General features: G+C 48.0%; 2 protein-coding genes across 2 annotated transcripts; both read left to right on the forward strand.

The window, feature by feature from the left end:
• Window positions 1-317: 317 nt before the first annotated feature.
• LOC104301982 (cytochrome P450 2D14) lies at window positions 318-9606 on the forward strand. The gene is made up of 9 exons (XM_009902443.2): window positions 318-617; window positions 2686-2857; window positions 3559-3711; window positions 4945-5105; window positions 5222-5395; window positions 7100-7241; window positions 7821-8008; window positions 8896-9037; window positions 9130-9606. Exons 1-9 carry the CDS (start codon window positions 405-407, stop codon window positions 9306-9308), a joined length of 1524 nt encoding a protein of 507 aa, XP_009900745.2. The 5' UTR covers window positions 318-404; the 3' UTR covers window positions 9309-9606.
• Window positions 9607-11659: 2053 nt separating this feature from the next.
• NDUFA6 (NADH:ubiquinone oxidoreductase subunit A6) lies at window positions 11660-14186 on the forward strand. Its single transcript, XM_054167890.1, has 3 exons — window positions 11660-11843; window positions 12411-12526; window positions 13980-14186. Exons 1-3 carry the CDS (start codon window positions 11717-11719, stop codon window positions 14109-14111), a joined length of 375 nt encoding a protein of 124 aa, XP_054023865.1. The 5' UTR covers window positions 11660-11716; the 3' UTR covers window positions 14112-14186.
• The last annotated feature ends 1659 nt before the right edge of the window (window positions 14187-15845 follow it).

Below are 15845 nucleotides of genomic sequence, written 5' to 3' on the forward strand. Positions count from 1 at the left end.
TGTCACAAGTTTATACAAAGTCTTTCACTATCACCCCATGAGAATGCAGCAAGTTGCAATTCCAGTTTGGCTGTGGGAGAGGGCACCCTGCACCTCATCCAGCCTTGCCTCATGGAGGGTACTAGTGCAGCAGCTGCCACCGTGCAGAGGGGGCAACAGGCCTCTGAGCTCTAGCTTTGGAGGAAGAAAAGGAAGAGGAGGGCTGACCCTCATCACCACTCCCCCAAGGCTGATCTGAACAGAGGAGGAGCTTTGGGTCTGAGCCAAGCCTGGCAATCAGAGCCCAGAACTTGCAGGGAGAGAGGAGGAGGGAGACAGAGTGTGGGGAAGAAGAGAAAGCAAGGAGGAAAGGACAACTGCCTGGGGAAGGAAAAGAGGCCAAAGAGGCACAGCAAGGCTACAAAATGTCATTGCTCCTGTGGCTGGGGTCGCAGTTGTCATCCTCCTGGAGCAATATCTCTGTAGTGGGAGTTTTTCTGACAGTCTTTACTTTACTTCTTGACTTCATGAAGCGCAGGAGGAAGTGGAGCCATTACCCACCAGGACCAGTTTCACTGCCGTTCATTGGGACCATGCTGCATGTTGACTTCCACAAACCTCACATCTCCTTCAACCAGGTGAGTGCTGGACCCCTGGTGAAGTGCCTCTTACATGACCTAGGAGGGTTGGGGATGCCCTGGCACAATCTACCCTTGTACAAAGCCAAAGGGTAACGACCTGTCTATAGTCCAGGAGTAAGAAAGTCACTGCCTAAGAGCACTGAGCTGTCCCATACAGATAGACAACCGTGCACCAACACTTGTCAGGCTCCTTCTCCAGACCTCTGCATGAGCCCCATGGAAGATGCTGCTGTGCCCCCAGTGATGGGTGATGCTTGACTTGCTGTAGAGTTGCCATCAGCTTGTGGGCAGCTATGGGGACAAGGGAACAGAGAGATACAAACAAGGGAAGACAAGCAGGTATCTGTGTGCTGGGGATGTGGCCACAGGAATGCCAGACTTCCCTGGAGTTAATTAAGCACGTCTCCAGGCATGTGACAGTTCCAGTTAAAGGGATCAGCTGGCAGGATTTGCCCCAGCAGCAGTGCCCAAAATCTCAGTAGCTTTCCTATTCAAAGTCAGGGCTTAGCTCCTCTCAAAGGAAAAGCACAGCACAGTTTGCAGCAGATAAACCACGGGGGTTTTGTTCTTCAGTCTGCAAACTCTAAAGGCCTTTTCTCTAGGAGATGTCACTGTTCAGCTGTCTGTCCAAAATCTGCCAAATGCAGAAACTAAATATAGCTTTTGTGTTATTTGCTCACATACATTCCAAAAGATTACCATTTCCAAATCACATCACACCAGGGGCATGCTAACCACAATCTTGACCAGTAATCACTTTTCATGATGTATTTCTAGTGCCAGTGAAGTGCTAATTCCCTTCCCAAACCCACTGCAAATACAGTCTTAAGTGCTTTGGTTCCTTGCATTGCTACAGTGCAGAAATGAAGATGCTTAGCTTTATAACAACAAAACACCACAAAAAAGACAGGAAAAAGAAAAAGAAAGCAAGCAGAGCACAGTCTGTGCTCCTATTGCACTGTCTTCTGAAAACATGCCCCTGAGTGCTTTGTTCAGTGTTAGGGTTAGACTGACAGGGGAGCTTCAACCTGCCTTCCTGAGACTCTATGTCCAATCAAAGTCCTTGCTTACCTGGGGGGAAACTTAGCTCCATGGCAAGCTGCCATGGTGAGAGTGTATTGCTGACAGGCTTTTCAGCTGTGCAGCCATCCTGCTGTCAGCATTATGTCTCTCAGAGATTACCACAGATGGAGGGGGTGTACTAGTTACTAGTGCAGAGAAAGTGCTCTCCACAACCACCTGAAAGGAGGTTGTAGTGAGGCTGCTTTTGGTCTCTTCTCTCAAGTAACTAGAGATAGGATGAGAGGAAATGGTCTCAAGTTGTGCCAGGGGATGTTTAGACTGGACATTAGGAAAAATTTATTTACTGAATGAGTGGTGAGGCATTGGAACAGGCTGCCCAGGGAGGTGTTGGAGTTGCCATCTCTGGAGGTGTTCAGGAAGTGTGTAGATGTGGCACGTCAGGATACAGTATAGCGGTCATGGTAGCTGGGTTATGGTTGGACTCAATGATCTTGAAGGTCTCTTCCAACCTTAATGATTCTATGACACTCCTGTGTGGAACTGTGCTTCTGGGAACTGGGCTCTGGGTAGATCACTGGGAACAAATGCATATTAAATAGTAATTACACCTCACCTTATCCCCAATATTTCCTTCTAGCAGAAGCAGCCTAACTCAAAACTTGCCTAGTCTTTCAGGGGGAAATAAATACAAGTGTCAGGAAATAATCTGTTGCTGAGCATGCAGCCTTTGAAAGTCCTGCAAAAGGTCCCTGCCCTTGTGTTGTCAGACAAATCCAGAATACCTGCACAATGGTCATGGCAACAGTTTGGCTGGGAGCTGTATTCTAAATGTTTCCACTCGCAGACCATCAACCTCTGCTGCCGTTTGGCGCTGCTCTGAGCTGTTGCGCTGCAAAGACAAAGGTCAAAGGTGAGCTGAAGGTCTCCTAATGAAAGCACCTCAAAAATCATTAAAAAGCAGAGGCCCTAAGGAAGGATGTGGTGATATTTTTGACATGACATTCAGCTCATATTCAGGGATGTGCTATTTGTGCCTTGGCAGCTTCGCAAGAAGTATGGAGACATCTTCAACCTGCAGAACTGCTGGACCAACCTGGTGGTACTGAATGGGTATAAGCTGGTGAAGGAAGCCCTGGTCCACAAGTCAGAGGACTTTGCTGACCGGCCTTACTTTCCAATGTATGAACATCTGGGCTATGGAAAGAAATCCCAAGGTAAGGGAATGGGCAGTCCTCACTGGTACTAGCACTAGGAGGACTGAGTAGACGGAAGGTTTTCTCAGTACAGCCCCACCTTCTCGTGTCTCCTTGTGTGTCTGCCACCCTTTGGTGGTGACAAAATCAGTTTTGATGAAAAGGGGGCTGCCCTTGGTGGTTGTAGTGCAGCTCCAGGTGTTAGCACACACTTCCTCAGCGCTGTAAGGACAGTCAGTGGTGCAGCTTTCCTGCCAGCATTGGAGCTGGTAGCTCCTGACACCAGTGATGCGTGCTTATGCTCACATACTATGTGCACGTGGTCATCACGCACACACAAAAAGGTAACTCCCTTCCCAAGATACAGCACTTTTCAGCATCCAGCCCACTTCTCTCCTCCTCAGCTCCTGTGCTGTGGCACAAGCTGCTGCCCAGTTCACCCAAGCTAAGGGTGAAATGCTGAGTGGTTTGGGAGAATGATTCCTTTACCCTTAGCAGCACTTGTTGCTCTCATTGCCCTCCACCCTCACCAGCCATGCACAGGCATTAGAAGGGTGCAGTAATCAGTTTTCAGAACTGTATGAACACATTGTACCAGATCACACTCTTCCACCTATCCACACAGACCTGTACCTCCAAATTCACATGTGCTACTTTCCGGTGAACTTTGCTTGATGGACAGTGGAGAGCTGCTGACATTTCTTGCTCATCCATCATTCCAGGGGTGGCTGTAGCAAGATATGGGCACGACTGGAAGGAGCTAAGGAAATTCACACTCATTACTTTGAGGAACTTTGGAATGGGAAAGAAATCCTTGGAGGAGCGAGTGGTGGAGGAAGCAAGATTTCTGTGCTCTGCAGTCAGCGATAAAGAAGGTTTGTCATGGTCCAGAAGGATGGGGTGATGCTAGAAAAAGGCAATACAGTGATGCAGAGAGAGCAGCAGTGCCACTCTGGTCTGCATGCAGTGCTTTCTTCCTAAGCAGTGTTTCTAGTCTATATGCTGGAAAGCAGCCCCCTGGAGAGGGACCTTGGACTCCAGGGGGACAATGAATTATCTGTGGGACAGCAATGTGCCCTTGTGGCCAAGAAGGCCAGTAGTATCCTGGGGGGTGCATTAAAAAGAGCGTGGTCAGCAGGTCAAAGCAGGTTCTCCTGCCCCTCTACTCTGCCCTGGTGAGGCCACACCTGGAGTATCATGTCCAGTTCTGGGCTCGCCAGTTCAAGAGGGACAGGGATATACTAGAGAGTGTCCAACAGAGGGCTAAGAGGATGATTAAGGGACTGGAACATGTCTGATGAAGAAAAGCTGAGAGACCTGGCACTGTTTAGTTTGGAAAAGAGAGGGCTGAGAGGAGATCTTATTAATGTTTATGAATGTCTGAAGGGTGGGTATCAAGGAGATTGAGCCAGGCTCTTTTCAGTGGTGTCCTGTGGTAGGACAAGGGGCAATGGGTACAGGCTGGAACATGGGAAGTTTATCCTCAACATGAGGAAAAACTTCACTGTAAAGGTGATGGAGCACTGGAACAGGCTGCCCAGAGAGGTTGTGGAGTCTCCTGCTCTAGACTCTCAAGACCTGCTCAGCTGCATTCCTGTGTGACCTGCCCTAGGTAACCCTGCTTTGGCAGGGGGGTTGGACTCAATGATCTCCAGAGGCCCCTTCCAACCCCTACCATTCTCTGATTATATGAAATCAATAAATACAAATAAAGAGGGAAAACCAAATAATTCCCAGAGCCTGGTAACCATTACCTTTATGAAGCTCAGTGGAACATACTGATATTATCACATGCAATAAAAGTGCAGCTGAGTTTTCACAGCACATCACCTGCCATCTAGGCAGAGAATCATGAAGCAAAGTGTTATCTGCCAAGTCACAGAACCACCCAGCAACTCAGCTTCTCTTGGTTGTTTCCTGCTTCGAGGATCAACCAAATAGCAGCAGGAGATAAGATCTTCACTTTCTAGTACTCTGCATTAATGGTTTGGGGACCTTTTCTCTTAGTGGCATCAAGGAGGCATTTGTGCATTCTCATTGCTGACAGCTGAGGTCCAACAGCTTGGTGTGGCTTAGCTCCATGGCTTGGTTTCCCTTTCTGGTTTCAGGTTGTCCCTTCGATTTGCACTTCCTTGTGAACAACGCAGTCTGCAACGTGATCTGCACCATCGTCTATGGAGAGCGCTTCGACTACGGCGATGAGACATTCAAGAAGCTGCTACAGGTGTTTGAAAACTCCCTGAATGAAGAGGCTGGACTCATGGCTCAGGTAAACCCAGAGCATCATCTCTTCTGTGTGAGGCTGCCCTTGAGAGCACTGTGTTTTCATTGTTTTTTTCATTTTGCATCACATAATATTTTCTCTCTCTGGTTCTGACATCCCAGCTTCTCAACGAGGTGCCCCTTTTGTTGCACATCCCTGGGGTGACACAGAAAGTCTTTGGAGAGCAAAAGGCATTCATGGACTTCATAGATGTGCTCGTAGATAAGCACAAGGAGACCTGGGACCCTGCTCACATCAGAGACTTCACTGATGCATTTTTAAAGGAAATGAAGGAGGTAGGATGACACCAGCAGAGCCTTGTGTCCAGGGGCAATGTCTCTGTCTGTTTAAGCTTGTTGACAGAAGCTGACTTGCCTCAAAGAGCTACATAAAACCTCTTACTGATTTCCTACTTTTTACTTCCATGCTGTTATCTCAAGAAGAAATGTGTTAACTGCATGCTGTAACCTTCTTTATTGTCTTAAGAAATCATACGACTTGCTGATGTTCCTGTTCCCACATTCTCAGCCTGGCAGCTCCCTTCTTTTCCAGCCTACACCATTTCAAATGCATTTTAAAGGTAGTGATTGAGAATTCATTGATACTTCTAAGTTTGTGCCAGGGGACAAGTCAACATGCAAGATTCTGTGTATGTCACTGCCTTAATGACTGATGTCTCAAAACCAGTTCCAAAACTGCAGCAACAGACAAGACTTTTCAATATCATTGCCCAGTCTGTAGCCTGTGTTTAAACCAAGTTATGACTTGGAAAGACAGCTTCTTCTCCTGGATCTGTCTTTGGAATTCTTGCTAAGAACTAGTTCCCTGCAGATCAGAAGAATCTGAACCTCACTGAAGTGAAAGGAATCTTTCCTTTCATTCAGCCAGACAAAAAAGCCATTATAAAACCAGCCAGCCATCCACCATGTGCTGCTGCACACAGATTCACTAAATTTCAAGTGCAAGATGAGCAAATTCACTGCAAACCCCTTCTGCCATCCAAGTCCTCATGCTGAACTGCTGCTCTACAGAATGAGCCCTGCCATGCTGTGAGCACTGGGCACCTCCAGCCCATGCGTTGCACCTCCCCCCAGCTCACACAGGCACAGCAACATGACCTATGTTACTCTGCACTGAGCAGTACTGTTGGGGGGTGGATGTGGACCTGACCATTCTGTACTTTGTCACATCTCTGATCTATTCACTAAGTCCCTGATAAGCCAGGCTGATAAATCCCTCTACCGGGTTAACTTTGGTCAGGTCAGCTCTATAGCTCCCGTGCCAGAGATCTTTTATTGGAGTAAGAGTTGAGTCTTAAATGCCTAATTAATTGCTATCCATATTACAACAGCATCAAAACATACAGAATAACTTATCAGAAGCTAGTCCCTAGGAGAGGAAAGTATAAAGAGGATTAGAAAAGACAAGCAGATGAGCTCATGCAGAGAGCTTGTCATATCTCATGTGCTAACAAATCTGAGCTCAATTACCATTTGGATGAGAGACCAGTTTTGCTGAAGTTGGTGTTGCAGACTTAATAGGCAGCAATGATACCCTGGTTTTATTCATTTAATTGTAACAACTAGCAAGGCAGAAGCAGCAGGAAACTGTAATGCATAGATAACCCCCCCTCAAGATACTGTTGCTTCTGCCACACCAATGCAGCCTCCTCTCTGCTACGTGGGTTTCGTGACCTGATCAAACCTGAGTAACTGTGTTCCACCTTCTCTGGAGGGGATGTTACAGCAAGTGGTGGGAGCCTGCTGTCTGAGGTCACTTCTGTCCTGAAGGCAGGTGTAGTGGTCACCACTCAGGATACAGGAGAGAACTGAAGTACCTCAGTCATACACAGACGGTTGCTTATGTTTTGATCTGCTTTCCCAGTGAACTTCCTGGTCAACCAAAATGGCTCTAGTGCTTCTCACTACTGCTTTGGAATAACAGTCTTCTCACCCAGTGAGTATCCCAGTTCCAGTCACCCACTTGTTTGCTCTCCCCAGGGTAAGGACACTGAAAAGGACACTTTCAACTATGACAACCTTCGTCTGGTGACCTCAGACTTGTTTATAGCCGGTACTGAGACCACCTCCACCACTCTCCGGTGGGCAGTTCTGTACATGCTTTTACACCCAGAAATACAGAGTAAGTAAGGCATCTTCAACTCTCATTTTCCTGTAGTGAGATTGAACACCTTCTCTCTGTGGCTTGTGGCTTTTGCAATGAGGAGCAGCTTTGGTAATTGCTGGTCTCCAGGAATCAGAAGAAACACTTCCCAAACATAGCTGTTCTGGCAGGGACCAGTAGCACTGGGGGGAGCTCTGATAAAAATACTGGAGTAGAAGAACAAGTTTGGTCTCACCTTAATTTTTGAAGGACACTTAGGGACTTTCAGTGGCCAGAGTACCCTCTTTCCAGTGTTTGGAACAGAAGCTAATCTTTTCTAATTCTCTAATGCTGCATGCCCAGGTGCCCTTTCAGCTGCATAGGGGAGGGGTAAGGTACCATGTTGAGTGGCATGGCCTTTATTAAAGACACTCTGTCAGATGCCTCTGAGCAACTGAAAACAAATGCATTCATCTCCAGTTTCTGTTCCTTTCTCTAACTGCTTGCCTTGCTCTTAGCCAGTGTTTACAGTCTCAGGCTGCCAGCCTTCCTACAGCTTCTACCAGCTGCTTCTATTTATCTAAGGATGCTCTAACTCCTTAGCTGTGCTGCTTTCAGGTAAGGTCCAAGATGAGATTGATAAGGTGATTGGCAGAGAGAGACCACCCACCATGGCAGACCAAGAGAACATGCCCTATACCAATGCTGTGATCCATGAAGTGCAACGCTACGGAGATGTCGCTCCTGTTGGAGTACCTCACATGACGTACCGGGACACCGAGCTGCAAGGCTTCTTCATCCCCAAGGTGACTCTGACCACATAGGCACTGCAGCATCCTCTCCCTGTGTGCTCTGTGGCATTGCACTTGCAGCCCCAAATTACAGCCACTGGCAAGCGCTGGAGCAAGACATCTGGAAATGCTAAATCCCAGCAGGGAGTCACCTTTGTGCTCTAGGTTTGCGCTGGTTATGTGGGAACCCAGCTCAGGGCAGAAGTTTGCTTTCCTCTTGATGAGCTGTTACATTCACTGACTGTGTAGCTGGAGAAAGCAGTGGAGCCTAACAGGCTCTCTGGAGGCACATCACACCAGCTTACTGGCTTGCCTGAGATGATGGCAGTCAAACCTTTCATCTCTGAAGCAATTCAGATGCCACTGGCATCTGTGACTGGCAGCTGCCCTAGCAGCACTGGTAGCAATCCAAGCCTGGGAATTTATTTAGCCTTTCAGTATCTCCTTTAGCTTGGACTATTGACATGTGGAACAGGAAAGCTTTGGAGTTTCCAATGGCTGCACCAAAAGTTGAGCTTCGAAGTCTATCAGTCTTTTATTATGTTTTTCCCTCTGGCCATTACACAAAGTCCAGAAGGATCTGAGAAGCAGAGGCTGTTTCCATTGTGTCACCAGGAAATTGGCATTTGCATGCAATAGCTTTTTAAGGATACAGACTGCAAAAGTGCAGATGCTTCAGAGCATAGGGCAGGCAGCATACATCACTGGAAAGGTGTCCTGCTTTACCTCTGGTTTAAGTAAGATACAGAAGAGGAGATGGGTGCCTTACCCTGAAGCACCAAATGATGATTACTACTAGATAGTAGGCAAAGATGGGATCCTAATGAGGGACCAGCACTGATCCATTATGCCAAGATAATGCTGCTGTTCTCACAGTTGTTTCCTCTTGTGGGAGAGTGCAGGGTACAACAATCATCACCAACTTGTCTTCCGTGCTGAAGGATGAGACAGTCTGGGAGAAGCCAAATGAGTTTTACCCTGAACACTTCCTGGATGCCAATGGGCAGTTTGTGAAACGAGAGGCCTTCCTGCCTTTCTCAGCAGGTAAATCTGAGGGGAGGATGCAGCTGCAAGTCAGAGGCACAGCAGGAGGGGGGTCCTCTTTCACAAATGCTTTCTACTCCCCTCTCTTGCAGGTCGCCGTGTCTGCCTGGGGGAACAGCTGGCCAGGATGGAGCTCTTTCTTTTCTTTATCTCTCTCCTGCAGAAATTCACTTTCATGATCCCCAAGGACCAGCCCAGGCCACGAGAGGATGCTCACTTTGCCTTCACAAACTCCCCACACCCATACATTGTGCAAGCTGTCCCAAGATAAGTGCACACCACTCTCCCCTGCAAGGCTATCACCAATGCAAACTCATCAGAAATGCTGCAGATCTCAACAGGATCATGCTCGGTTCCACCCACAGCCTCTCAAGTCTCTGTAGATGTCCCCAGCTTTGTAAAGTGAGGATCTGGCCCAATATTTAGTTCAGCTTAATTGCAGTCCTGAATCTTGAATCAGCCAGCCGTAACAAGATACAAATTATGATGTTTTTGACTACATACATGCCTAATCAGCCACTTCTGCTGCACTTGGGACTCAGCAGTCCACTGAGCACAAAGATACTGAAAGGTTTATCATCCCTGAATTAGTTTACTGCAGTACAAGGCTATCCTGTATAAAAGACAACCCATGAGTCTTGCCAATTCTAGAAGCAAAAAGCCTTGGCATAAAACCTTGGGGGTATTGCTGGACCTCTCTACTCTCCTCCTTGTTAGCCCCACTGCACATCCAGCCACGCTTTGCCTCCTATGCAGAGCCATCCCACAGCAGTTGGTGCCTCTGCCTGCTGCCCAGGGGACCTCAGCTCTGGCTTGGCTGCTGAAAAAAACCCAGGGCTAGTCAGCTGATTTGGCATGTGCTGCTGAGGGGCAGAGCGAGTTTCAGCTCCACACAAGGTGACATTTAAGTGCAGTTTCAGGTAGTGCTGCTGAAAAATCTTGCCATCCAATGCATCTGTCTCCTGCAGCCTGTCCTGCTTAGTGCAAACTCTCTGCTCTGCACACAAAGTGCACTGCTGTCATTGAAAGCCCCACAGAAAGTCAGTTTGAATCCTGACAACCCTTCGGTCACGCTATGCCTCCAGCAGGAGTAAACACCCAGGAGTACATAAATAACCCAGGTGGTGTTTCAGCCATTTGTGAAATACTGAAGCTCTTATTTCAAGAGAAATGATGGTGTCCAGATTGACCAGCTCCTCTAATTAGTTTCTAAAACATGCTTTGTTTCTTTCACCATTACATAAATTCAGCTCTTGGGCAGGTTTGGAACTCACCAGGGGATGGACTTACACTGTTTGAAAACAGTACAGCTGTAGATTCCTGAGCAACCTTTCTCTTTCTTCCTGCAATATTCCTGGCAATTTGTTTTGCAAGGTGTTATGTGTTCATATGCAGATGAATTGTAGCTTTTAACCACATGGCTGACAAGACCATAGCATGAAGGAGCTTCTACACATACTCACAACTTCAGATATCCCTGCAAGTGACAGCATGCTTGTGCACACACTGACGTCGACCATTCTCCTGGTAATTTTGGAAGCTATGCAAGCTATTGAATTATGCAAATACTTAATACCCTCGTTAAGATTTAATTCAGTGGGAAGTGTACATTTATGCTTTTCATTTACAGAATAATCTGACAAGGTATAAGTGATCTGAAAAGTCTTTCTTGTACTCTCCTCATTGTGGCTGTCTCACAGTCCTGAGCTTCAGATATTTATCTTGCATACTCACTTGATGTCCTTACAGCCAGCACCTGACGGGTTTCTTTTCAAGATACTTTTCAGTGTTACTTTTCTGGTTGGTTTGACAACACTGAACTCAGCTGGTGTGGGTTTAAACTGACCAGCACACGTTATAAAGGTTTCAGTGAACTAAACTAAACTTCAAACAGAAAGGATTCTGGCACTCATGCATTTGGATAAAAAGCTTGGGTAGCCCTAGAGTAGGGATTGCCTTTCTAGTGTTCAAGAATGCACTCAAGGTCAACCTGCTTGTGCAAACATCAGCTGCTGTGACCTTCGGAAGGCAAACGAGAACATCTCCAGATCACCACAACATACAGATCTGGCACTGGGAAGGGGAAAGTTCTCCAAAACTGTTCCCTGAAGCCCAGCAGCTGGTGGGAGGCTGGGGCTCCGATGACAAGCGTCACCCACCGCCTCGGGGCCTGCCCGCGCCGTGACTCCGCGGCGGCAGGGATGGGGCTCGATGGGGCTCACGCACGGCCTGCAGCCCCCTGCTCCGCAGCCTGTAAGAAGGTCGTGGCACCGTGAAGGCCACACCTCGGTGTACCCGGTGCAACTAAAGCCGCTCGTCCTCGTAGCGGCCCCGTACCCCGCACACTTTGTTCAGCTTTCCCTTTAACCTCCGGCCGCCCGGTCCCCAGCCTGGCCCGCCCCGGGCAGCGCAGGCCCCAGAGCCGCGGCACAGCGCTTCAGGGCGCCGTACCCCCGGACGGCTCCTGTCGCAGCCAGCGGTGATTGGTGTTTCTCTCAACCAATCTGATGGGAGGCCGCCGGCTATTCGCTATTTGGCAGGCCCAGAGGAGTAGAGTGGCAGCGCAGTCGGCCAATAGAGAGTCGCCGTGCAGAAGCATGTTCCCACCTCCGGCGAGGAAGGGGCGGGCCGTGACGCGCAGCGCGGAGGGGTCGCCGCGCAGGCGGTGGCTGCAAGAAGATGGCGGTAGCGGGGAAAGGAGCGGTGTCCGCCGCGGTGAAGCCGATCTTCAGCCGGAACTTAGACGAGGCGAAGCGGCGAGTGAGGGAGCTGTACCGAGCCTGGTACCGCGAGGTGCCCAACACAGGTGAGGGGGCCCGGGGCCGGCCGCACGCATGCGCAGATGCGATCCAAGCTCAAGGTCGTGACGGCCACCCTGGGGCTTTAAAGGGCCCGTCGTGGGGTGCCGCTTGTCCCAGGGTGTAGCGGGTCTTGCCTAGGCTTTCTTTGCGGCCTTTTCCCGCCGTGACCCGCTGCCTTTGGGGCAGGTGAACGCAGGTGTTCAGGGCCTTGCAGCAGCGGCGGGGCTGTGGCCTCGGCCTCTCGCCGGTGCAGCACAGGCTCTCCGGCCTCTCCTGCCGGAGGCTGGGAACCCCGCGCTGCTCATGCTTTACTTGCCATTTCTTTTTCCCGACTAATCAAAAGAGAAATCTAGGTGTCATTTTGCAGGACGGGTGTGTGGGGCATGATTGCCTGCGTCCTGAAAGCTGCACTGGGACTTGTCCCATGGCCGCGTTGGTTGTTCACATTATTAGTGAAGCTGACAGACGCTGTGAGAACAAGCGACTGTATAGCGGGGTTGAGTTGCACGTTGTCAGTGGAAAAAGTGAAAAGCAGCATAGATGACCTCTGTGGATGTTGTGTTTTCTTGTAGTACACCTATACCAGCTGGACATCACAGTGAAGCAGGGGCGTAACAAGGTGCGGGAGATGTTCATGAAGAACGCTCACGTTACAGATCCACGGGTGATAGACATGCTGGTTATTAAGGTACAAACATCTCTTCCTGGTTTTGTTGAATTATAGAATCTTTATGGTTAGAAAAGACCTCTAAGATCATCACATTCAACCTTCTACCCAGCACTCCATGGTCACTAGACCATGTCCTGAAGGACCTCCAAGGATGGTAGCACCACCACCACCTCCCTGGGCAGCCTGTTGCAGTGCCCCACCACTCTTTCAGTAAAGCTGAAGCTGTAGAGAATGTGAGAGTGGATAACTGGTGGTGAGTGTGATAGAGGAGAGGGATGGATTCATTTCAGCTTGTGCTGCAGAGTTGTCTTTTGCAGCCCAGACTGGTTTATGCCTGTCAAGAAATGTGTTGACAAGGCTGGCCTGCAGAGGAATAGGGTCTTGACTCACATAAGTCAGAGCTGTTAGAATATGGATTTCTGTCACTGACTGTGCTGACTGTTCCAGGTTGCAGGTGTTTAAAAGATGAAGAATACAGCAAACAAAATGATAGCTGAAATAAGTTTGTTGTGGGGCTTTTTAAGAAAACAGTGTCAGTCAGAGAAAGGGTAAAAATAATGCTGCTAGCTAGTTTAGCACTAAAAATGCCCTTTCTACTCTCTGCAGTACTTCCTTAGGTTGGGATGTGGTTTTCTTCAGCAATTCTGCAACTTAAAGTGGCAATATTTGGTGGGAAGCTGGCTTTGGGTGGCAAAACCCCAGCTCTGCAATACATCTGGTTCTGTCTCAGGCCTGAGACCTGACTGTTCAAAAGCAGTGATCAGCATACCAAGAGTAGGGCAAGGCTGCAAAATGGTTCTGAGCAACAGTAACTGACCTCTGCAGTTCTAATGCATTAGAAAGCTTCCAAGCGAGGGCTGCCCTGCTGACCTCTTGCATTTGGTGCCCTCCAATAAAAGAGTGAGTCTTTCTTTACATGATGTGAAACATTTGGGAAGAGAATCCCTAGAAAATACAGTAGGTGACAATTCCAGGAAGCCTCATTTTGCCCCAGGCTGCCATCCTCTGAAACCAATACAATAACTGATAACTCCAGTCTGTGTTTAAAGTCTATGTGATGCTGGTGCAAAGCACTCAGCAGTTTTACTTGGTTTAAGAGCTAACCTGCTGCTAAATAAATAAACAAATAAATAAATAAATAAAATAAAGCTGTTGGGCATGTTATGGGGATGCTGGTCACAAGAAACAAAGCGGGGTCCAAGAAAGGGGAAGGGTCCCTTGCCTATTCCACAGGGCTGAGAGACTGTTGTAGAGACAAATGATTTAATACAGGACATGAAGTCACAAGAGTGTGTAGATATACTTGTGGCACAGTATAGGGGATGCAAGCTGGCTTTAGGAGGAGAGGTTTTACTTGATGCAGCTATCTTAAGGGTGTTTCTAAGTTCATTCAAATACCTTTTGTAGTGCTGTATAGTTAGACTTGGACTCTAACTCAGAAGTAGTCTAAAATTCTTCTGTCTGTGCACAGGGGAAAATGGAACTCCAAGAAACCATTCACGTGTGGAAGCAGAGGACTCACGTCATGAGGTATTTCCACGAGACAGAAACCCCGAGACCTAATGACTTTCTATCCAAGTTCTATGCAGGCCACGATCCCTGAGAGATTGACTCTGTTTCCTCCTCCCTTGTATCACAAATAAAGCTCTATACAGCAGAAAAAAACCCCAACAATCTGTACAGGAAGCATATTGGGAGCCTGATTACTGACTGTGAATCCAGAGCATGTGCAAGCCATTATGATCTGTGCAAAGAGCTGTGATTCCCCAGCTTTGCCAGTGTGTGCTTTTGGTGGATGGAGGCTGTCCCATCACTTGCCCAGGGTGGGTCTGCTAAATAACCACAACACAACCCAGCTGAGGGGCTTTCAGCGTAGCCTGCAGCCCCCTGTGCAGCTGTTAGCTCTGTGGAAGAAAGAGCAGGCCTTCAAGAAAACACAGTTTAGTTGCAGAGATGTTCTTGTACCTGAGGCCTGTCTGTGTTCTTGCAGTTTTATGCTATGACTTTGTTGACCTGGTGTTTCTTACTTGGCCACTGTTTACTTTCTCACGAGGAATGGCACAGTATCCAATGGGCAAATAAAGCCTTTTGTACAACAAAAAGACCAGCAGAGTGAATGTCCCTGCTGCAAAATGAAATTAGCTGGTAAAACAGGGGGTTTGTGCAGCTGTCTGAACAGGGAAGTTCTGCAAGAGCTGCCCATACCTAGCAGAGCATGGTGTCCCACCATCAATTCCTCAAGTGAACAGCAAGCTACCAGCTCCCTTTTGAGAAGTGCAAGGCAAGTTTGTTCTTTCACCAGTCAGGAGTTTCCAGAGGGTAATTTAGTGCTGGAGCTCTCCCATGTGTGATCAGCACTGAATCTTCACAGTACTTGTAAACTGTTGGCTAAATGTAGGAACTTTCTTCCCCATAGGAGAACTGTAAAGCAGCACTCCTGAGGAATCTGTACTTCTGTGTACCTAGGGGCTTCAGGGGTGGGCTGTTTTTAAGCACAGTCAGAAAGGGCCAGCAGAGGTGGTGAGATGAAGCAGTGATAAGCAATCTGTCAGTGTAGAAAATGGGAGCAAGGACATGTTTGGCTCCCAGGAGCAGATGAACTGGACCAACCACTTCTCAGGCAGTTTGGGGAAGGAGGGGGCAACTCAAGACAGCAAATAACTTGAGAACCTGTCAGCTGTGTTCAGCTACAGCACTTGGGGTTACTCAGGTTACAGGCTCCCTTCTCTCTTGCTAGCTATGATGGAGAGTTACAGAGCAAGGATTAAAAGCAGTGCCAAGTAATAAGGGAGCAAACGTGGCTGTTTGAGCTATATATACCCTGCATTAAAAACCCCAACAACAACAGTTTAACAGCTACATATACTGAAGGGAAAAGTGGACTGTAAAGGGAAGAGGCCAGCTCTAGTGACCAGAAACCATGACAGAGACACTGGGGCAATACTGGCTTACATAAATACAGTTGACTAACCTTTGAAGGTGTTTGAGAAAACAGCTGGTCTGATATGACTGAAGCTAGTTCATGCAAGTAAAGGAGCCCAAGCAGTAAAGAAGACCTTTGAAGTCTATTATGCAGAGACTTAATTGCTACAGTAAACACTTCTATGAAGAGCTGAAGTTTATACAGTTAAGAAATATATTTGGGCTCATACAGAACAAAGTACTGAACTACCTAGGAGATACTGGGTACTTGCAGCCAGAGATCTGACTGCTCAGAGCTGTGCTATAAAACACATCAGCAAGTTAGTTTGCCACTCATGATCTTGACCTTTTACCAGAGCTACTCAAAACGTCTAACTCTGTGATGGTAATACTTTGTATTTAGTCCTCGGTGAGG

This window comes from Dryobates pubescens, chromosome 15 (genome assembly GCF_014839835.1).
Source record: "Dryobates pubescens isolate bDryPub1 chromosome 15, bDryPub1.pri, whole genome shotgun sequence".
NCBI lineage: Eukaryota > Metazoa > Chordata > Aves > Piciformes > Picidae > Dryobates > Dryobates pubescens.

Excerpts from the sequence above, each read along its gene's own strand:
- LOC104301982 (XM_009902443.2), top strand. The coding sequence starts at position 405 with ATGTCATTGCTCCTGTGGCTGGGGTCGCAGTTGTCATCCTCCTGGAGC. Across the intron at positions 618-2,685 it reads CTCACATCTCCTTCAACCAG|CTTCGCAAGAAGTATGGAGA; the intron begins GTGAGTGCTGGA and ends GTGCCTTGGCAG. Across the intron at positions 8,009-8,895 it reads AAGGCTTCTTCATCCCCAAG|GGTACAACAATCATCACCAA; the intron begins GTGACTCTGACC and ends GGGAGAGTGCAG.
- NDUFA6 (XM_054167890.1), top strand. The coding sequence starts at position 11,717 with ATGGCGGTAGCGGGGAAAGGAGCGGTGTCCGCCGCGGTGAAGCCGATC. Across the intron at positions 11,844-12,410 it reads CCGCGAGGTGCCCAACACAG|TACACCTATACCAGCTGGAC; the intron begins GTGAGGGGGCCC and ends GTTTTCTTGTAG. Across the intron at positions 12,527-13,979 it reads TAGACATGCTGGTTATTAAG|GGGAAAATGGAACTCCAAGA; the intron begins GTACAAACATCT and ends GTCTGTGCACAG.